Source organism: Telopea speciosissima, chromosome 7 (assembly GCF_018873765.1).
Source record: "Telopea speciosissima isolate NSW1024214 ecotype Mountain lineage chromosome 7, Tspe_v1, whole genome shotgun sequence".
NCBI lineage: Eukaryota > Viridiplantae > Streptophyta > Magnoliopsida > Proteales > Proteaceae > Telopea > Telopea speciosissima.
In genome coordinates this window covers 64724750-64748585 of record NC_057922.1, presented here as the reverse complement: position 1 = coordinate 64748585, position 23836 = coordinate 64724750, and the positions used below count along the sequence as shown (strand labels likewise).

Here is a 23836-nt window from a genome sequence, read left to right as displayed (position 1 = left end):
ATGAAGCATCTTCCACGTGTCGAGCACTTAGGCCCAAACTGCAAGACACCGCAAGATGAAGGAATTGTAGAGGATTTTAATCCCCTGGTCACCATAGTCGGTACTCTGTAAGAACATGTACGAAGGAGATACCTTATGCAGTGTGTTAGATTTGGCTAAAAAAAAAAGAGAGAGAGAGAAAGACACTGAATTCATAATTATGAGGGAGGATCGATTCTGCCGATTTTGATTTTGATTGGATTGGAATCAACCAAAATCAGCAAATCGACTAGCGTTGGTTGAAACCCTAGAAATTAAAATCTAGGAGAAGAGATAAAGATTTTCTAAAATCTATGATTTTTTCGGAGTTTTTATTTAACAAGTTTAAGAATCTTGCTATTGAAGTAAAATTCATTGACGTCTGAAACAAAAACAATAACAAAAAAATAAAAGAGAAGTTTTCCTTCACATAAGGGTTCAGCAACCATGTTAGGGCCTAAAACTTCCCCCCTGTTGGAAGAAGTCGATAGCACCCTCCCCCTATTGCGTAATGCCCTCTCTCATCCATCCGAAAGCCGCTGTGAAGGGATTCCCCTTCACCTCGACTTAAGGAAACTTGGTCCAAAAATGAATTGCAGTAACGTCGATTCCAATTCCTAAAACTACGCCTTTATTAGGATTATCCCTCCGTGGATAGAAGAGGAGGAGGAGGAGGCTATGTAAATCATTTGGTTGAATGGAGTGTAAAGCACAATCCAAATACTGGGATTTGTCCCACCACCTACATTTGATACATCTTTGCTCAGAGACTCCTAGATCAAGATACATTTTTTTATCTTTCCACAGCTTACATTTGACAGCTAAAATGTTCATTTGAGATAACTATGCTGGGGTTCGTTTGGATGGTGAGAACTAAGAAATACTCCCACCTCATCTAGTAGATTATTACCCAAAAGCTTACAGCCACATGCCCACAGCTGTACCAGATTACCCACCACTTACAACCACAGCTCCCACTGAAGTACCAGTCTTAATCCAGGCAGAGATAGGGAGCTGAGTTTTTAAAAAAAAATGAGGAAAGGCATCTAAAAGAAGTGGTACAGATACGTACAATTCAGGTAATCTCACACTTAACACAAAAAGAATTACCTAAGAAACAAAAAACCAACTAATACAAAACAGGTGATGCAGCTAGCAATCAAGCCTATGCAACCCAATCGAGCGATCAAGTGATCATAATCCCAATGCGTAAAACAGTGTGATCAACACTCCAATGGCAAGTGACAAGGTAGAGCTATGCCATGCATTAGCGCCACTGCAGTCATCATTGTTGCCACTAAAGCAACCAGGATGCTGTATCTTTGCCACCCCATCCTGCAAAACAAAGCTGCTGTTCGCTGTGCCATTACTGAAGAGCACACACCAGAAATATGGAGCTCCACCATCAGAGCCACTCACGCCAGCCCCCACTTCTGTGTGATTTTTACTGTACACCATATCCAAACTCCTGCTGTTGTTAATCAGGATGTTTGAGAATGCTTCAGAAGGACTGACATATTTGGACTGACAACCAAGTAAACGGCCCGTGATAGGGCCAAGGGTTGAAACTTCAACTCCGCAATTGGGTGCAAATGTCTGTGCAAAGTCGGCATCAGCGGGCTTTTTGGCATTGGCTCCTCCCACTTCATCACAATTGCCCTGATATGCTTTAATATACTGCAATGCAATGCAGCCTAGGCCTAGATTATCAGCAAGTGCAGAGGATTTATGTGCTGTTCTGTTGCTGTTAAGCACTGCCACAAGTTCGTCTGCTGGGTTATCTGTTTTTCATTTCAAGGAAAATAAAAGTGGGATTTTGTCAGAGTTAAAGCATAAATAGGCGAAGATAAGAAAAACTACACAGGATTGAACCCTCAACTCAAATTCCAGAGCTTGACATGCACACAGCATGTATATGAAGACTCTAGGATGGAATTTAGTATGTGGCTAAGGAGCTCTCTCTCTATATATAGAGGGTGTCCCAACTCCCAAGTAATGACTTAAAGTTTTTAGTATCCTAGATAACTTAGTCACTATAATATGCATATGGATGACAAAGTCTATGCTTGGTTTCAGTAATAACAGTTTACTAGTACCCTAAGGCAACTGAGCTCCCTGATAACAAATTCAATACTAAAACCTCATGTGTGGGAAACATGATAAATTCCACCAAATTGCTATCCTTCATCTTATCTTTTCCACCATACCCTCCACCCCCTCCCTAAAAAAAATAATTTGGGGCTGCATTGCTTCTGGTAGTGGTTGATCATTTTGTAGCTCTGTTTACTAACACAATGTGCATATATTGAACAAATAGCTCCAACAATCAAAACTTAGCAAATCAGTCCCTCCTTTCCCCCTATTTAGTAAGTTCTACAAAAAGATTCTGAAAAACAAATAGCAAGTTGCGTCATCGAAATCATATAGGACATGGCAAATGGAAGTATCCACTTAATCATCAACAAAAACATCAGAACACCTATAATCTTGATTTTTTGCAAGAAAATGCTAAAATCTTTTCAAAGTCCATCAAATCTAACTCCTTGAGAACCCTTCATTGCCTGGACATGCTTCTAGCAGCCTTTCAAGGACAATTTGTTAGCATGATGGTCAAACATCAAGAAGGCCAGATGTATGGTGATAGATATCAAGACCTTTTCGTAATTATGATGTAGGTAAGAGTGATGGCATCAACCTTAGCATGACTTGGTTGCATATGTGGAAGATAAAAAGACGGGAAAAAAAGGAAAAACTGATTTAGGATTCCAATCTCTCTGAGCTTAGAGCCTAAGATATTACATTTGGTTGTTTATTGCCCACTTTTACTCATAGTTGTCAAGGTGTCAACTAGGCATCCAAGCGCCTTGGTCGCCTAGGCACCTTGTTGGTGTCACCTTGCATGCAGCCCCCCCCCCCCTCCTCTAAAAGCTTGGGTTGCCTTGCATCCAGACACTGCGACAACTATGCTTTTACTTATCCAAGAGAAGAAATAGATAACCTCTCCAGAGGGCATACCCGTCCACCTCTGGGGTATTGTTAGGAGCCTTTTGCTATCCTTTTTCCTATTAAGGCTTTCCTCATAGTATCCTAGCTGAAGAGGCATAAAATGAAAGAGAACGGAAGTTTTTTTTTTTTAAGATCTTTTGTTGACAAGGAAGCAAAACAATAAAGTGCAGTAAAATTAAGAGAAAATGTGTTGTTTATGGGCTTTTGGTTTGTTGGACTGAAAATTCTTTGGTATAAATGAAACAAGAGAAAGAATTAATAAGACAATGAACAATGAACACTCGATAAGACTATAGGAATGAAAATGGGAGAAAAAGAAGGGTCCTGCTCTTGATATCAGATCAAAGCAGAATGAAAACTACAAAACATAAAAAGAAGCATTCGGATTCTCTGCTCCCTTCCCCTCTTTTTTGTTTCAGTGGTCTACTCCCCCAAGATTTAATTCATTCCAACATGCTTTGATTTTTTAGGTTTTTAATACAGATTATAACGTAGGGGCCATCTGAAGAATTCACTCTTAACAAAGAATTACGGATCCCGTCACATGGCATTGCTAGTTCCCGTTACGAAGCTCTTGATTGGAATACATCGTAAGAAATACTGTTGAGACAGACCCCGAGGTGTGGGAAAATTAAAAAAGAAAGAAAAGAATCTGGAAGAATCGGAATCGAATACCTATCGAAACCACATAAAGGTAAGAAATAACAACTACAATCTCAGGCAGGTACTTCACTAGAACAATGTCCTTAGCAAATCTGCAGAAACGATCGATTAAAAGGAGACAATGTAGGACTCAAAATCGAAGATCTGTGAAGAATGACGTCATCAATGGCCATATTTTGAAGTAATGAAAGGAGAAAACTATTCAGCACGTAAAGCTGTAGTGTTGTTGATAAGATCTACATAAAGAAAGAGTAATAAACCACCATTAAAGGCCACATTTGGAAGTAATCTGCATAAAGATCGATTAAAAGGACAATGCAGGATTCAAATTGAAGATCTACGAAGAATTACGTCATCAACGGCCACATTTTAAAGTAATGGAAGGAGAAATTAATTCAGCAAACAAAGTTGTAGTGTTGTTGAGAAGATCTGCAGAAAGAAACAGTATAAAACCGCCATTAATGGCCACATTCGGAAGTAATCTACAGAAATAATCGATTAAAAGGAGACAATGTAGGACTCAAAATCGAAGATCCATGAAGTATTAACCATATCAACGACCAAATTTGGAAGTAATGAAAGAAGAAATCTATTCAACACCTTAAATTGTAGTTGTTGTTGAGAAGATCTATGGAAAGAAATAGCAGAAAACCACCAGAGATGCGAAAAGATCTTTGTTCTGTTTCAGTTCTTACCGACATTAAAAATATATGGAGGTAAAGATTAAAGTGTTTGACTTACTTTTACTATCGGCTTGAGCAGAAACGAACAGTAATGAGAAGGCAACGAGAATCCACGTAATGGCCGTCATTGCCGCCTCTGGTTCGTCTAGAAGAGAGATCAGCGGCTGAGGAGCTGGTGATTCGCCGGAGGAGTCGGGTTCGGAAACTGTTCTCACTTCTTCCTTATCCAAGTATTTATCGTTTTATTGTAGGGGAAGAAGGCTTGTTCCGACCCCAAAAAATTAGGCGTGTAAACGGATCGGATGTAATCGAATTCGGATATTTTCTGGTCGAATACGGATACCTTTAAACGGATTCGGATGGATTCGAATGCGGATCGAATTTGAATTTTTTACCATCCATTTACACCTCTGCTTTGTGTAACCCGAACCTTCCTCCCCTTAGTGGATACAATTTACTCTCAATCCATAGTTTTAGATCATGATTTTCTTTTCCTCATATTCTAGAACCTGTCGAATCTTCAAAAACCCTCAAGATCGTTATTTACTTAATTTTTTATAATTAAGTATTCGGATTTGGATTTTTATCGGAGTATTTGGATTTTTTTTCGGATATCTCTAATCGAATACGGATGCCCCTAAACGGATACGGATACGGATGCGGATTGAATTCGGATTTTCGGTTATCCATTTACAACCCTACAAAAAATACGGCCTTAGGCTTTTCGGAAATGAGGCTTCTTTTTGTTGAGAATTACGAAAATGCGTCTCAATTTTCCTACACTTTCGTAAATATGTTATTTCAATTAAATTTTGCTTTTTTTCGACTCTGTTTGTTTCTTAGTAAAATAAAGGAAAAATTACATGATTAGCTACTTTTGGGTTTTCATTTACAAAACTGTCCACCTTATGTTTGAGTTAACAAAAATAGACAAAAACAAGTTAAGGTTTACAAAACTGGACAAAATAGTGTCTCTCCCTCCCACACTTACTTTTTTAGACATTTTTACCCCTGTCATTGCCTTCTCGCCCAGGCATCCTTCGTTCCCTGCAACCCTACCCTTGTCCCAGCTACCTCCATTCTCCGCTACCCCAAGTAACAAAAGTAAAAAAGAGAGGTTTTTTCAGGGGGGGAACTACCAAGGAAGGAAGGAGAGTCACTCTTTTGCCTAGTTTTGTTCAACTAAACTTGTTTTTGTCTATTTTTGTTAACTCAAACATAGGGTGGACAGTTTTGTAAATGAAAACCCAAAAGTAGCTAATCATGTAATTTTCCCTAAAATAATTGGAAGAAAAACACAACTTTTATTGTAAAATTATTTTTTTTCATTGTTTCAATCTAGGTTTTCGATTGGACTCACCTCGCTCAAAACGTGGTGACCAGGGAGAGTCAAATCTAGTCAGACGAAGTTGTGTTTATTATTAATTTTTTAATTATGAAAATGCATATGCATATGCCTCTCAAAATAAAACTATATTTCATTATATGGGTAATATAGTAATTAAATTCAATACCCTTGGAGAAGTTCAAATACATTAATGTTGTCTTATTCGACTTACTAGGGGTGCAAGTTTGGCCTTGATGGCTCGAACCTGCCCTGGCCCTCCCTGAGCCCGAACAGGGCCGAGATTGAGATACCTTGATCCTGAGGGTGAGTTAGGGTCAGGAATTTTTGACCCTGAGTCAGGGACAGGCCGGGTTAGGGTTGAGGCCTCGGCTGAGCCCGGCCCAGCCCAACCCAACCCTGTCTTCTATTTTTTGTTTTTGTTCTTGTTCTTTCTTCTTCTTCCCAGCCTGGCAAGCCCATGCATCTTCCTTTCCCAGTCTAACCAGCCCATTTATCTCCCTTTCCCAGCTTGGCCAACCCATACATCTAACTTTTTCAGCTTGGCCAGCCCATGCATCTCCCCCCATGGCTAGGGCCAATCAGGGTCAGCCTGGCCCGACCTTGAGGGCGGGTCAGGGTTGGATTTTTCTAGTCCTGAGTCAGGGCCAGGTCGGGCTTGGGCCCAGCTAAGGGAACTCAGGGTTGGGCTAGGGTTTTAATAGGCCCGGCCCAACTTGACCCTGTTGCAGCCCTACTACTTACACAGATATGACTGTTTCTGGTTTTTGTCCTCTCTCTCCCCATTCCAACTCTTTTTTCTTTTTTTTGGGTGCAATTCAAGGGCCGACCGGCCATGACTCCATTAGGGCCCCACAATGAGGCAAGGAGAGGACCCACAAGGGGTCAAATATGGTACCCAAAGGCTTCACTTCTTGGAAAGCAAATAAATGTGGACTAGGTGTCGCTAAGGAGACTTGAACCACCGATCAAGCTCCTGACACAGATCTCCCAAAGGAGTAGCGAACCACCAGGGCAAGCCCTGGATCGACCCATGTGTAGGGTCCAGAGGCCCAACAACGTTCTCTTGCCCTTCCTAATATTTGTGTAAGTGGAATAAGACAACATTATAGCAACGAGCTCCTCTCTAGGGACCCCAATGCCCAATGAGGCATCTAACAATGCCGTTGGGCTTGCGGGGATGTGATTCTGACAAGCATCTTGAGTTAAATGCCTCCCTGGAGAGGAGCTACATCCAAATATTATACATGTGGAAAGACGCACAAGTGATAGGGCTGCAACAGGGTCAGGTTGGGTTGAGCTTTATAGAACCCTAGTGCAACTCTAAGTCCCCTTAGTTGGGCCCAGGCCTAACCCGATCTTGACTCATGGCCAGAAAAATCCAATCCTGACCCGCCCTTAAGGTTGGGCCAGACTGACTCTGATTGGCCCTGATCATGGGGAGGGGGAAGGAAATGCATGGGCTGGAATGGGCCGGGGAGAAAAGTATCAACTTTACGTAAAATAACACTATAATAAAATGTATTATATCACTTACTGTCTTCATATATAATATATTATACAACAAAATGTGGGTGACGTTTAAAGTTTATAATTTATATATTATATCAATATATATTTTATAGTATAACTTAAAATAGGGTTGGGCCGGGCCGGGGCCAGGCTTAGCCTAAGGCCTCAACCCTAGCCCAACCCGTCCTTGACTCAGGGCCAGAAATTTCCAACCCTGACCCGCCCTCAGGGCCAAATATCTCAGCCAAGACCCTGTTCGAGCTCAAAGCCGGCCAGGGCGGGTTTGGGCCGACAGGGCCAAACTTGCACCCCTCAAGTGATGTGTAAGTGAAATATCTAGACAGGTGAAAAGACATACGAAACTCTAAAAATCATATTAACCTAGAAGCTCAAATTATTAGATACGGTCCTACTTGATATAAATACACGAACCTAACCAAAATTGAGATTATTCCTAACGTTTGTTGCATTCTTTTTTTAAACATTGGAGTATGAAAGTTTCAAAAAACAAAAACCAAAAAAGAATATGAAAGTTGCCACCCTACCTAACCTGATGTATTTTATTGGACAAAGTTGCAGGATAAAAAGGGAAAAGAATTTAAAGCTTCGCCCTAGTTAGGCGGCAAATTATGGAATTGTAAATGAGGCTCTCAAATAGCAGTTATGTTGTCAATTTAATGGGACTTGCGAGCTGTGTCTTGATCTGACGTTTCTTCTTCTTCCAGTAGCTTTGGAGAAAAAAAATTGGGACATTTGTCTTTAAACCCTAGACAGATTACGACCATTCACCCAATAGACAGCACATTGATATGGATATCTCACCCAATCAACTAATCAATCCACCGACTTCTTTCTCAATTTTGTCTAAACCGAATCGGTGGAGCAGCTGATACAATTTGTGAGCGAGCCAAGACATTCCTTGCGACTAGCTGGTAGGATCGTAATAATCTCTCTCTCTCTCTCTCTGTGTTTATGTGAAGTTTGTACTCTGAAGTGATTATCAGGGGGACATGGAAGAGCGGAATTCCGGCTCAGTCGGAGGAGCTCAAGTGAAATTTAGTGCAGGAATGGTGGCGGTAAGACAAAATTGAGAAAGAGGTCTTGTTACCTGGGCGACGACGTGCTCTTAGTACATCCCTTCCCACCAAGTGTCCAGCAAAGCAGACGAACCGTCTCCATCGCTCTCATTTACCTCATCAATGGCTCTGCCTTTCTCCTCCTAAATGTACGTTTCTCTCTTTCTCTTTCTCCATCTTGTTTTCTAATTCAATACACCTTAGGTACTCCTAGTGCGCGTGAATGCGCACCATCAAACTACTAAATTCAGTCTCTAACGGTTAGCTTCGCTTCTTCATTTTGCAGACGCTAACGCTGCCAGATTTTTGGAGAAGTATCTCAAGAGGTCAGTACCTGTTATTGTATCTCTCCTCTACCATCCTTGCTTTCCACATTCCTTCTATTATTCTGAAATACTACTGTCCCTGGAAATAATGATTGAACAACATGGAAATGGTGGGTTTTGTATTTCGCATGGAACCGATACAACCCTCCAAAATTAGATTTTTGAACTTGTACCTTGAAAACTGAAACTTTACTTTATCATTCCATGTGTTTCATCTGTAAATCAGAGTGTTAGGCTAAACCCAGAATGTATTGTGATTTTTGGATCTCTTGACGGTGGTTGCAGCTCAACAGGCTATCCTTGAGAGAAACATAGCTTAGAGAATTCAATCTCATCTCTCCAACAGATCTGCGTGATATGGCAGAGACAATGGACCTTCCTCTGTAACTCGAGGATGAAAAAATCTTTTGGGGAACATGTCAGTTCCCAATATGCTCCCGCGTGGAAGGGGATATTATTGGGGTTCCACCAGAAAGCAATAATTCCACATCGGATGTGAGTAGCCTGATGTGAAGGTTGATAAGGACTTGGACACCCTCTCCTTACCGACTAGTTTTAAGGCTGAGTTCTACTTGAGTCCCATCACTCTCCAATAGGTACACTTAACTAACTCCTTACACTTCACCAAAGATACTAAATATCACCAAGCATAGTTAAGACTAAAGTCTTAACAATCCATATTAGGAGTTAGCTGTCCATACAAATTGAAGCATGGGTGCTATTATGATACATCTTACTTTTTGCTCTTGCTGTTCATCATCTGTTGATAATCCAGTAGCTTTCTGTTAATGACATGAATTCCTTCATTCCATTTGACCTTCTCTTTTGACTCCCTTTCTTTTTTATTCGGAAAACTTCAGGGTTTGTTGAAATCCTCACCCCTGATTTTCAGTAATCATTACTGAAGCCTATTATATCTTCGTTGTTTTTATTTTTTCTTTTCCCTCTTAATGGACGATTTCATCGTCCTTGTTATAGTATATTATTATAATTGTAAGCACCATGTGATTGGAGTCATCAAATTCACACACTTATACCCTTCATACTCCCATCAATTGGCTCCATGGCAGTAGTTATGTAGTTGAGTTCCTATAGGTTTTAAAAATTCTTTGGAATTATATGTGGCACACTATGCATCAGAAGCTGGCAATGGTAAAGCTGCTTTTAATGATGTTGACCAATGCCTCAGGTACTGCTACTATATTCAGAATCAAGTCCTCATCGATGTAGATCAAAGCATGAAGAACAGGACAAAACAGATTTAAAAAACGAAGTTACTGTTCACACGAACAGTACCCAAGGTATTGTTAACGTGAACAGTGTTGTGGGTCCTAGCTTAGATCATGTGTGCTTCTATTCTAGAAGCCTTGGACAGCAGGATATTCCAGGATCGATGGGACAACTTCTGGAAGACTTGAAGACTCTAATTAGTTTCTATTTTTGAAACCTTGACAAAGTTAGAGTTTCTATTTTAGTTGCTTAGCTTTTATTTTAGAAGTTTCAATTTTATGGATTTTATGAATTAGTTTCCTTTTTTAGGACTCTTTAGTTTCTTAATTAGATTGGGATTGAGTTGCTTTGTTATTGGGTTTATTATAAATAGATGTATGTGGTTGAGTAGAAGAGGACAAGGATTGAAGAGAAAAGAGTTATGGTTGAAACTGAGACTTGGCAATGGTGAGAGACCATGGGTGAGAAGATGATGGGCTGAGAGAGCTGATCTTATCCCCCCTTCTATATCCCTTTCTTCTTCTTTCCCTTATCAATGTAAGACTAAATTAGGGCAGATTTAGTCCCAAGTAATCCCACAATAATCAGTTAACAAACCCTAGTAGAAGGGTATGGACCAGCACAAGTTCAGAATTAAGGTCTGTGCTGGAACACAGGTTTCAGCCAGTAGAAGGGGCTGATATTAGGGTCAAATTCAAGTCTGGCCCTGCACAAGTGACTCCCAAAATTTGAGCCAATTCAGATGGCTAGAGACACCCAAAGAGAAAGGTCACCAAAATAGAAAGTAGGGGAGTTGGGTGTAGAAACCAAACCAAGCAGCAGTTTGGATCCACACTTGGATTGAGTGTAGATAATACTGAGCGGATGCTTGACTCCAGATTTGATTCAGTTCTGATGGTCTGATGTGGAGATATCAGTGAAGGTAGTAGTGTGAAACCCCAAAATAGAAGGTTAAGAGAAACCCTCCAAAACAGTGCTGTTCTATGACTCCAGCAGTAGCCGAGTGTTGGACTTGGTGATTGAAGATTGGCCTGCTATTTTGGGTCAATTCTGATGGATAAAAGTGGAGATGGAAGAAAGAGGATTTTGGATGTTTCAGGCTGTGGAATGAGGTGGATGACAATCGAGTGGAGGGATTGGTACGGGAAAACTGAGTTCCAAAAACCCAGTGGGGTTGGTGAAGGTTTGGGGGTGTTATGGAATTAGAAAGTCTCAGCCAGAGGAATTGCAGAGGTGCAGCAGCAGCTACAGTCGATGGTACTCTCAGCAGCGGCAACCACAATGAGAAAAGATGTCTTCAGCCTTGAGAGAGGATCTTCAGCAACAGTAGCAGTCACAGGCAGTAGCAGTTGAAGACTCGCAGCAGCAGTTCAACAGCGATTGAGCAGGGTAATAAAGAGGAGAAGGAGAAGATAGAAGAAGGGGGTAGGGGAATGGCTATCCCAGCCTGTGTCTCTCACCCACAACTATCTCAGCTGTTGAAACAAGGAGGATCTCCCATAATTTGATGGCTAAATTGGACAGAAAATTCTATTCTCAATTCTGATTCAAGTACAACTGATGGGGCCTATTTATAGCTTGGCCTAAGCTTCACAAAATAGAAAGTCTTAAAAATAGAAACCAAACGAAAATAGAAACTAAATCTAACTAAAAGGAAACAAAGGATTGAAATAGAAACTTAACAAAATAGAGATTTCTAAATAAAAGTTAAGCAACGAAAATAGAAACTCTAACTTTGACGAGGCTTAAAAAATAGAAACTATAAAATATTCTCAAAAATAGAAACTAGATCCTTGTCAAAAAAGGAAGCTAACTTGGTCTTCAATCTTTTAGAAGGTGTTCCATCGATCCTGGAGTGTCTTGCTGTCCAAGGCTTCTAGAATAGAAGAAAACTGATCTAAGTCGGGACCCACAACACTGTTCACCTCGGGTAATATTCATGTGAACAATAACTTTGTTTTTGAAATCTGTTTTTGTCCTATTCTTCATGCTTTGATTTGTATCAACTCTCTCCATTTTGAAAGAAAACTCGTCCTCGAGTTTGGTAGAGTTGTCGAATCAGATTTGCACAATCAACCTTCAATAGGAAGAAGGATTCAACAACTATCAACGCCGTCTGCCGTCCTTCAATGGCTCTGATCCCAAATAATGCAAAAGTCGACCTCGAACCAGGGAAAACCAGCGGGGGATCGATTGCAGCCAGGATGAACACGATAAGGAACAAATTAAATAACTAAAACTCTTTGTTTTATTGCTGCTCTTTTCTATTACATAATGGAGAACATAAAGGATAAGAAGAAAGGAGAAGAAGATAAAGGGGGTAGGGGGTGGGCCATCTCAGCCCTGGGTCTCTCACCTACAGCTATCCCAACTGTTGAATAGGGAATATTCTCCCATAACTGATGACACGCATGGCCTCAAAATTCTATTCTCCAATTCTTATACAAGTGCAACTGATGGAGCCTATTTATAGCTTGGCTTGCTTTCCAAGGCTTCTAGAATAGAGGCACACATGATCTAAGCTGGGACCCACAACACTGTTCATACAAACAGTAACTTTGTTTTTGAAATCTGTTTTTGTCCTGTTCTTCATGCTTTGATTTGCATCACTTATCCTTTATGTTCTCTTTCATATGTAAAAAGAAAAATAGTAATAAAAAAAGAGTTTTAGTTATTTAATTTTGTTTCTTTTATTGTATTGATCTTGCTGCAACCGATCTCCCGCTGGTTTCCCTGGTTCAAGGTCGATTTTGCATTAGGATCAAGAACTCCTGGATGCGAAAAAGAGCCACGAGTGTGCTCACGAGCACCACAACCACGACCATAGTTGGTATCGCGAGCTTAACTACAATGACTTTAAGACTATTATGACCACCACGGTAGAAGCCACGACCAGCAGAAAGCGCAGTATTGTTTGAGGTGGTAGATAATAAGGCTGTAATGGAAGTTGAGTCGGTTGGTGGAGTGGAATGAAATTGTTGCAAGTGTTGTTCATGATTAAGCAAATAGGAAAGTAGAGAATTGTAATTGCAAAGATCAAGGAGAGTGGTTAATGAGGTCACAAAGGACTCATAATCAAAGCCTAGACCACCAAGAGCATAAAGAACCAAATCATTGTCAGAGATAGGCTGCTGAATAGTGGCTAAGGCATCACTAAAAGACTTGATTTTATTGAGATAATCAGAAGAAGATAGAGAACCTTTCTTCATAGTTTGAAGTTGAAACTTCAAGTGCATTGTGAGCTCGAGAATTCTGTTTAGAGGTGGTTTTTAATGAAGTCTAGACTTCATGAGCAGTAGAGAGACCAACCACCTGAGTCATAATACTCGGTGATGGTAGCATGGATCCATCTGACAACAAGTTGATCCAAATGCTAGGAGAGGTAAGCAAGATCGATAACCATGGGAGCCATAAGAGAAGCCGAAGAAGATAGGATCGATTCCGGTGTGGGAGAAGACATACCATCAACAAATGAGAGTATAAATCATGAGTGATAAGAATAGTCTCAAGTTGGGATCGCCACATGAGGTAGTTGAGACCGCCTAGACAGATGGTCATAATATCGGTGATGCTTGTGTTGAAGTATGTCGAGCATAGGAGAAGGGAATCTCGATTACCTTCTCCTATGCTCGATATACTTCGATAGCTTGGAATGGAGGGGAGTGAAACAGAGGAAGAACAAAGAGTGGAAACCATTGTAGTTGCAGAGAACGAAATCTTAGAAGAGATGACAACTGAACCAAAGCAACTGATACCTTAAAATAATTAGAAATCCTGTAGATGAGTTCTACTTGAATCATGGGGTGTGAATCGGTATCCGTTATATAGAGAAGATTTTATAGTGTATGATTGTGTTACAAAGTTATATAAAGAAAGAGAATCACAGGTAATCATGGTAATATAGGAAAATAATACTTGTGAAAGTGATTCACTGCTGATTGAAGTGTATCATGTTAATACTTATCTTCAAAAGGGAGATAAAAATTCTAATTTTTTTTCATTCCATAGCTAATCATCATCTTCGTAAACAATTTATATCTTACATTGTTGATCATAATGGTATTACTGTGTTTGTTGTTCCTTTTATGGCTATTGGAGAGGAAGTAAAAGAGGTTGTCTTTGGTGCCTATAAGGTTGCAGGTCATGATGGTAATCCGACAATTTTTATCAAAACTGTTGAGATACTATTAATACTGATGTTCTATGTTGATGAGTAATAGCCTTTATTCTTTGTACAGTAGCTTATAAAATCATTGCAAAATTACTATCTAGTATCCTTAAGCCTTTTCTTAATAGGTTTCTCTCTCCTTTTTCAGGCTGTTTTTGTTAAGGGTAGACAAATTTCTTATAATGTTATAGCTCATGAAATCTTTTATTATTTGATATGTCTAAAGCTTATGATAGATTAAAATGAGAAAATGAGATTATTTACGAGCTATCTTTGAAATTCTAGGTTTTAGTCAAACATTGGTGCGATATGATTAGTTATCTTGTCTCTCTTGTACATATTCTAGAAAACTTGAGGGTAGCTGTTTTGATTTTATTGAACCATTTAAAGGTCTTCGCTAGGGGTGTCCTCTTAGTCCTTATTTATTATTGCTATGGAAGGTTTATCCATGGTTTAAAGTATCGCACTGTATCGTTTTGTCTCGGCCGATACGTATCGGTATCGCAAAGTATCAATATGATACAATGAGATACATCTTTTTTTTGGGGGGGGGGGGGGGAAATGGTACCGATCATTATCGTATTGTATCAGCCGTGGCTGATACAACGTAATACGATACTCTCGATACGATTGATTTAGGGGTTAAAAAAAATTAAAGTATTGGTACGTATCACATCGTGTCAATCGATACGATGCAATACAATACGATACATTGCGATACGCATAGTAAAAGGTACATGGGACTTCAGAATCGTGATTCTAGAAACCAGAAAGCACCAACAACACTTGGACACGTTGTCACCCAAAACTTCAATTTTGTGACATCTTCTTTCAAATTTCATGCTTGAGGCTTTGATTCCTTGCTGAAAAATGAATCAAATCAAGGAACAAACTGCAATATTGCTTATTTATATAGTTTTATTGCTCCAAAAGTGTATTTCTATGTGTATCTTGACCATTTCCATGCGTATCTATAGCTTGCAATACATATCTCTAATATGATACGATATGATACGTCTCTTAAAATCACCCCACCGATACGATACGCGATATCGATACTTTAAATCTTGGGTTTATCTCAATTATTAAATATTTATAGGGACTTGAATCTTTTCTGTGGTCTTAAGATGGGTCGACATGCTCTGGAGATATCACATCTCTTTGCTGTTCACAATTTTATTTTTGTAGAGCTACTAAGAATGATATCTCTACTCTGCATGGTATACTTAGCTATTTTTTAGACCTGTCAAGACAACATATCAATTTTGATAAGAGTAAAGTTCTTTTTAGTACATCACCTTTTGGAGGTTAGAAATATGGTTTACCACAGTCTGGGGGGTTAAGGTCAGCCGTGAAGGAGCTATTTATCTTGGCACACCCATTTTTCTTCAGTGAAATGAATCAAACATCTGGAGTCAGGTTGGTATTAGTGTTAAAGCTAAATCAGGTCAGTGAAAAATTCCTCTTCTCTCTCAAGCTTGGTAGATTAGTATTAATTAGGTTATTCTAAAGTTCATTCCCACATATTAGATGTTTTGCTTTCTTTTCCAGTACCAAAATTTGTAATCTCCTAGATTTCAATAATTTTGCTTTTGGAAGGGAATCGATAATGTGAAGAAAAATTTGTCCTGTGTTTCTTGGCTCTTTATTTGTCAACCCAAATCTTTAGGGGGACTTGGTTTTAGTGGCAACCTTATTTACAATAATACTTTAGTCTTATTACTAACCCCTCTGTTTTATGGATAAAACTTTAAAAAACTCGATATTTCCATCATTTAGAGTTATTTGACGGAACTATATTGATTAAAAAGGGTTATATGGTTTGTAATACTCTTACAAATGTTTTGCCTTTATTGAAGCAAATGGTTTGTTGGACGGTAGGGGATGGGTGTAATATTTCTATTTGGCATGACCCTTGAACTCCATATCTTGAGAATTATTGTATTCCTATGTAATGTCACCCAACACCTTATTCTCTATGATGAGTAAATTGATTCTTAATGTTGAGTGGAATTATAATATTGTGTTCTCTTTTTCCTACTCGTAATGCGAATACTATATTGCAAATCTCTTAATGTAGAAAGTAACATCAAGATTTTTGGATATATCCACTTACAGAAACAGGTTCATTCACTATTAGGGCATCTAACAGTAAGATTTGGAATTTTGTTTGGAGATTTAAGATTCACCCTAAATTTAAATTGTTTTTATGGAAAATTCTAGTAGGTGGCCTTATACTAGGAAGAAACTATTTCATTTCTTACAAGTGAACCCTATGTGTGTGTTTGTCACAAAGAAATGGAATCTGATTGGCATCTTTTTCTTTCTTGTGAGTATACTAAGAGAATTTGGGTTGCAGGGCCATTAGGCTTGCGTATTGAATCTATTAAAGCTTTGTCTATTTTCAATTTAATCGAATCCTTTAATGTCTAAAACTAGTAAGATTGTGACTTTGTCAGTATTTGTCATTACATTCTACTATATATGGTTGTTTCATAACATGTATTTTCCATCATCTTAACCCCAATCCCCTATCTATAGTCCATATTATTTCTAAATAGATATATGAGTTAAGGATTTTAAGCCTTGTTATTCTTGCACCACTATCTCTTGACAATCAATTTTTTAACTTTGGCTGATAACGAAAAGATTATCATCTATGGATCAACATTTTTTTATATCTATGATGACAGCTTTAACCCTCTAACAGGTGAGGCAAGATGATCCTCAGTTTTATTGTTTTGACTCTCAATTTGTTATGTCATATATGGACTATGTTTTTAGGATGTGGTAAAAAACCAGAAGCCAAGGGATTACATTAAGGGTTGTAAGGGTAAAAGAGCAGGGATAGAAAATCATAGAAGTTTGGACTGATTGTCAAGATTTGGTGAAATCGATCCTGTTGGCTGTGGGAGTTGTTCTTGCTCTTATATTATATTTCAATGCTATCTTCATTGTTGTTTTTGTATATTATATTTTGAAGAATAATAGATAGCTTCTTTGGTGCATTGTTTGGCTAATAGGGCTAATTCTTTTAAATTTAATGACAAAATTACTATAGATGTACATTTAGCTTTGTTTCTTAATTGTATTATTTTCTTTCTCATAAAATAAAAAAGAGGTGGGACTTTTTTTTTTTTTTGACGAGAAAAGAAAATATTAACATTAAGAGAACGATATGTGTACATTTATCATTATTTTGCCCTTAAGCTCTTTAAAACCTAGCCTTTTTAGCCAACCTATATGCTACCGAAATTTTTCTTGTAATAATGAAATAACTCCTAAGGCCATCTTTGTATGGTTCCCTTGAGTCAACCAGGTCACCAACTCTTGACAGTCAGTTCATACTTCTATGATTTTCCATCCCTTTTCCTGTGTCATTTGCAATCTCTGTAGAATTCACATCGCTTCTGGATCTTGAGCACATCTTGAAAAACCATAGCTTATATATGCAACAGTAATCTGAGAGTTAAATAACATTATTAAAATCCATCCTGCCTCTTTGTAATATGATCAAAGCTGCCATCACAGATAATAATTGGTTGATCTATAGATGATAGTCTTTGGTAATCATCCAAAGTTAGGAGTTTATCATCTAGAGATGTCAGTTCATGCATAACAAGAGTTAAGATTTTTTATATCATAAATTCGTTTAGAAATGATATGGATAATAGAGAGAGGGTTGTGACTAGTATAATGGAAAACACATTGATTACAAAACAACCAAATATAGTAGAATGTGATAGTCAATACTAAAAAAATCACTTTTCTTTTTCAGATTTTGACATAGATGAGTTGAACAGAAAACAATCCATCAAATTGAAAGAGATGAAGCTTGGAGAGATTGTGTACGTAGCTCTAATGGTTCTGTAGCCCAAATCCTTTTAGAAAAATCACAAGATAGAAATAGATGCCAATCCGATTCTAGTTTCCTGTGACAAAAAACACATATGGATTTAGTTTTAAGAAATGGACCACCCTCTCAGGTATTAAGACCCCCTATTAAAGTTTTCCAAAGAAACATTTAAAATTTTGGGTGAATCTTAAAATTCCACGCAACATTCTAAATCATGCTATTTTTTTTATGCAAAGGGGATGGGGGGGGGGACTAGGTGAGGTATAGGAGGCTCGAAATCGAGACCTCCTAGGAGCCAAGTGCTCTACCACACGAGGCTCATTCTAGCTGCTAATAGCTGTCCTCATTCCAAACCTTGCTATTAGATGATCTATGAACGGCCACTCTTTGAAAATTGATAAAAAAATTTGCTGCCACCCTAGTTGTGAGAGATCCATCTTAGTAAGGAGACAAATCCAAAAATCATGGTAAGGCATTCTACTTGAAGGAATTCTGAAGATATAATTTGCAACATAAGCAAGAAAGAGAAACAATAAGGATGGATAGAATTCCATTCACCATTATTAATCAATTCAATAACTTTAGAAAATAAAGTATTACAAGGAGCCTGCATTGGAACATGGAAATTATCAAAATATTGTATCCATGGGTAATGCCAAATAGATATATTGTTTCCATCACCTATCTTTGAACAAACCATTGTTTCTGTAAAACCAGAAGTTTGACCAGGCTATTCCACACCAAAGATACTTTATTTAGGCTCTCTTTGGTATAATTTAAATTTTTGTTTATCTAGCACATAAACATAAATAGATGTGTTTGATATAATTTATGATCTCTATTTCTCATTAAAATAAATCAATATAAGCATAAATTCATGATTTATCACCATAAACTGTTAACATTTGTGTATGTGGGTACCATTAATGAACATGTGCATAATTGCTACTTAAGTGAGGGTAAATTGGTAAAATTAACGAAAATTAGAACAAAGCGTCTCTTTTGCCCCCTCTCTCTGTCTCTCCAACCCCACCCGCCCCCACCATAATACATAACATATTCTTCAATTAAGCATACCAAATATATTTTTCATTATATAATCTGTTATGTCTAGTAGTAACCAAATGATTATTGTTTATAGCCCATAACCTATTAACATAACTGATTATTCATAAATAGGTCATAAATATAAATATAAACTATGCCAAAGAGAGCCTTAGCAAAGCCTTATTATGATTTATGAACAAGGTTGCTATGAAAGCCAATACCTCCTAAGGATTTAGGACAACAAATTGAAGCCCAATGAACCAAGGGCCTTTTTTTTCTTCTACATTATTAGAACCTTCTAAAAACCAGAATTAATAATCTAGAAGGTTAAAAATTTTAGTAGGAAACAAAAAGAATATCCAATAGGTAGGAATAGAGTTAAGAATAGATTTTATTAATATTGATCGGCCAGCCTGAGAAAGAAGAAGAATAGCATGCATAGTAGATATATCATTCTTAATTGCATTATAGATAATGAAAGTACGATTTGCAAAGAGAATATGAGAAACCTCAGGTGTAGATCTCTATTTTGACCCTCAAAAAAAGATTTTAATCCCTATATACATTTAATAAACGAGATAATCCTTCCATAGCAGTGATAAATAAGTAGGACTAAGAGGGCATTCCTAATGAAGGCTTCTAGTTGGTTTAATGAAGTAAAACAATTACCTTCAATCTTTATAGAGTATATATAAGAGGAAATAAAATAACTAATCATGTCACACAATTGGTGACTAAATCCTAAAAATTCAAATATAGCACATAAATAATCTCATTCTAACTTTTCATGTGCTTTAGACATGTCAAGGCTAACCAACCACATTTACTCTTATGATGCGTTAAGTAATGAAAAGTTTCATGAGCTATATCACAAAATCAATAATTTGTCTATCTTTAACAAAAACTACCTGAATGGAGATATAAATCTATGGAAAAGATTTAAGTCTATTGGCTAATAACTTAGCTATAATTTTATAAGTCATTGTTCAACGACTAATTGGTCGATATCATCCACCAGCAAGGTTTTCTCTTTATTAGGCACTAGAGATAACAAAGTATGGATGGTTCCAAAAAGTAAAGAGTTAGAGGTAAATAAATCATGCACAAAATGAACATCTGTTTTGATAGTGTCCCAAATTTTGATAAAAAAATTGCAGGAATACCATCATGACCTGGAACCTTATAAGCATAGTCCGAAATCTCGCCGAGATTCTTGGTTTTCCAATTTCCCGAGTCGAAATGGCCTACGAAACTTAAAATGTCAATATCTGTCCGAGATCTCGCCAAGATCTCGAGGCGGATCTCGGCGAGATCTCTCGGAGATCTCAGTTTGACATAGGAAAATGCCCATCTAGGTCCTTTATATTAGTGCTAGATCTCGAGATCTTGCTGGAAATTCTTGGTATACAGACACCTATCTATACAAACACCTATCTATGCCAGGAAGCAAGACAGAGAAGACAAACACTTATTTATGCCTAATATCATTTAAGTAAATGCTTTTGTATTTGTTATTTCATTTATTTAAGATATTATTCATAAATAAGCAAATACCCTCCCATTTGAGTCCAATAAAAATAGTTAAAAAATCAAATTCCAAAAGGAAAAAAAGTCAACCCCCCAGTTCAAGAACAAAAACTGGATTTTCGGCGATAGGTGTAATTTTCAACTTTCTAATGTTGGGGTTTTTCTCAAATCTAAAAATTCCATAAATCTTATTATGGTAAAACATTATTAAAAACCAAAAGTGCGGTAAAATAGTCATTTGTTTTGATGTCTAAAAAATTATTTTCATTTAGAGCGATTTTGACAGCATTCGCGCACACCGAATTAAGTTTGACCGTTACATAACTCTTTCAATATAAATCAGATTTTAGCAATCTTGGACTTGTTGGAAAGCTATGTTTTGAAAGCTTTCCAAAAGTCCAAGATTGCTTAAATCGATTTATATTGAAGGAGTTATTTACATCAAACTTATTCGTGTCGCTAATCTCCAAAATCGCTCAATGAAAATATATTTTTGGACATCAAAACAAATGAATATTTTACGCACTTTTGGTTTTTAGCAATGTTTTACCATATTAAGATTTATGGAATTTTAGATTTGAGAAAACCCCAAGATTAGAAAGTTGAAAATTGCACCTATCGAAAATCCATTTTGTTTCTTGAACTGGGGTTGACTTTTTTCCTTTTGGAATTTGATTTTTTAACTATTTTTATTGGATTCAAATAGGGGGGTATTTGCTTATTTATGAATAATATCTTAAGTAAATGAAATAACATTTACTTAAATGATATTTGGCATAAATAAGATTGTTTGTCCTGTGTCTGTCCTGGTTTCTAGAATAAGTAAGTGTCTGTCCTACTTTCTAACTAACTGAAACTCCTATTTGGACTTTGTTTTTGCAAAATCTAATAATGCCATTGTGTTTAAATGGCCTAAAATAGGCTGCATACCGATTTTCAGACCCAAAAGAGGTCTAAAACAACCCGAGATGGGCTTCCGAGTCGGAAAAAAAAAAATGCACGAACTCGTCGAGATCTCGGCCCAACTCGGTTTTTTGCTGGGCCGAGATGGCTCCGAGACCCGAGTTTTCGAACCTTGCTTATAAGCTCCAATCCCAAAAATGATAGCTTTAAGTTCCCCTCCACAGCTTGCAAGGAAACTAAGGCCAAATTTTCTTCTTCTAATATTATAGGATAAAAAAGGCTTTCAATGAAAGAGGGATCCAACAGGTTAGATGTAGTATATATACTTCCTAAATGATTAGCAAATAGCTTAGCTATGGATGGAGAATCAAACACTTTATTACCATTACTATCTAATATCTATAATATATGCTATAGATTGCATACGTAGATAATGATTAGCTATAGAATGGAAAATTTTGGTATCCTTATCTCCTTCTTGAATACAAGTAACTCTAGATTTTTGTAACCGATAAATTTCTTCAGTCTCTAACAACCAATTAAGATTATTAGTCAACTCAAAAAGTTGAGACAAAGTCTGAGGGGTTGGGTCCAGAGATTCCAAATATTGATATTGGTAAAAAAGAAAATGCTTCATTTGATGTAAATCTCAAAGTAAGTTTATAGATCCAAGAAAATCCCATTTGGCCTTGAAAAAAAAAATGGAAGAATTGGGGATGCTTAACCAAGCTGCTTTAAAATGAAAAAAGTTTTTTTATAAGCATGTTCCGTAGGATTAGTATGAAATCATAATTGGGTTATGGACGGACCTAAATGAAGGTAATGAAGTAAGAGTGGCATGGCTCCAAATAGAGAACCACATGGGGTTAGCCATAGCCCCCATCTAACACTTCCTTGACAAGGCAGGGTGGTTTTTTTTTATTGACCATGTAAACCGAGATCTCTTAGGGGAATATCTTTTAAACCAAAACTAGAAATTAAATTAGCCAGTTCCTGGGATATAGGGCCATTAATAGATGGAGCCTTCCCTCCCAAGTCCCAATTTTCAAAAGGAAAAATAATTTGATTAAAATCACCTAGGATAACTACATGAATGATAGCGAAGAAACAAAGACATGGAGCTCTGTCCAAAAAGGAATTTTTTAAACAAAGATGGGGGAGCATAATCAGCATATATTCCAATTAGACAACAATGACTCGGTCTGTGGAGCAACTAAAGTAATAGCAATAAAGCGCAAACCCATATACACTGAAATTTCTTAAATAACAAAACAAGCAAAACACCATATTCCTTCACTGCAACCTTTAGAACCAGTGCTAAGAGGAAACCCTAAAGAAGAGCAAGATAGAAGAGATTAAGGGAGTACCTTAACATTTAGTGTCTGGCACTGAGTTTCAAGAAGAAAAATTATATCAGGTCTAAATTTGATGCAATGACAAGCTCGCTTAGAACATAAAGAGTGGACCCCTTGAATATTCCAACAAAAAACCTTCGTATTAAAAACCAAACAGAATATAGAAGCAACAAGCTAAGAATCAAGTTCAGTAATAGAATATCAAACCCAGAAAAGAAGCAAAATTTTAGATCTACTAACAAAACACAAGAAAAAGGGAGCACAGAGGCAAACTTATACTCACGTAGCAAGGCACGCTGATTCAAGGAGAGAAGCTGGTACGAAACAGCTAAGAAAAATAGTAAAAAAATACCAAGAAAAAATTGTGAACTAAAAAGTGATCAAAGGAAGAGTTGAATTGAGATGTCGATGGAGGAGTTTCCTTGTCCTTCAAAACATGGCCATCCTCTTCACTGGTCCTAACAGTTTTCTTCTTGAGTGAAGAATGATGATACTCCGTTTCTATCATCATTTCACAGACTAGGGCTCGCATTTCTCAGACATGGACTTGGGATTAGAAGAGTGGGTCAATAACTCTATAGAGAACCTCCTAAAAACATCTATCTCAGCTGCAACAGCAGTAGAACCTTCAAAATTTCCGCTTCTTGCTTTCCAACGTATCCTCCATTTGTTATGTACAAGGCTCTGAGCCAGAGCCTAGAGAAGCTGGGCTTTAGGTGAGGTAGACATACCCCTCCTGCTTGGTTCTTAACCACAAAAGGATCTGCTACACACCCAAGGGGATGGGGGGAAACTGTGACGTGAGAGGAAGAGGAGGCCTCATAGAGCCCTTGGGTTAGGGATGATTGTTGGGGTTCCACGTGGAAGGCGGAAAAAATAGTCCCACATCGAATATGAAAGGGGAATGTGGGGGGTTTATAGGTGCTTGGTCACCCTCTCCTTAACGGATTGCTTTTGAGGATGAGTTCTACCCAAGTCCCTAACAATTGTTATCAGAACCAAGGTTGTAGCAGGGCCAAACTTGGGAAGCCAGGGCATGGGAACCCGGTGTGATCTCGGATGCTCCTGTGTGGAGGGGGAGATGGGGAAGATCTCGGTAGTTCCCGCGTGGAGGGGGAGAT

General features: G+C 37.8%; 1 protein-coding gene and 1 long non-coding RNA gene across 2 annotated transcripts; one reads left to right on the top strand and one right to left on the bottom strand.

Moving 5' to 3' along the window:
- Positions 1 to 1051: 1051 nt before the first annotated feature.
- Positions 1052 to 4579, bottom strand: LOC122670010. The gene is made up of 2 exons (XM_043866939.1): positions 4429 to 4579; positions 1052 to 1799 (listed from the first exon to the last, which is right to left on the bottom strand). Exons 1-2 carry the CDS (start codon positions 4496 to 4498, stop codon positions 1213 to 1215), a joined length of 657 nt encoding a protein of 218 aa, XP_043722874.1. The 5' UTR covers positions 4499 to 4579; the 3' UTR covers positions 1052 to 1212.
- Positions 4580 to 9703: 5124 nt separating this feature from the next.
- LOC122670067 lies at positions 9704 to 22732 on the top strand. The gene is made up of 3 exons (XR_006334124.1): positions 9704 to 9818; positions 11649 to 11654; positions 22721 to 22732. It is a non-coding gene; the product is annotated as an uncharacterized LOC122670067 (long non-coding RNA).
- Positions 22733 to 23836: the final 1104 nt, after the last annotated feature.

Bases quoted from the DNA above. Each gene is read 5' to 3' on its own strand.
- LOC122670010 (XM_043866939.1), bottom strand. From the start codon at position 4,498: ATGACGGCCATTACGTGGATTCTCGTTGCCTTCTCATTACTGTTCGTT. The intron at 1,800-4,428 runs GTAAGTCAAACA...AATGAAAAACAG, and splicing joins TGCTCAAGCCGATAGTAAAA to ATAACCCAGCAGACGAACTT.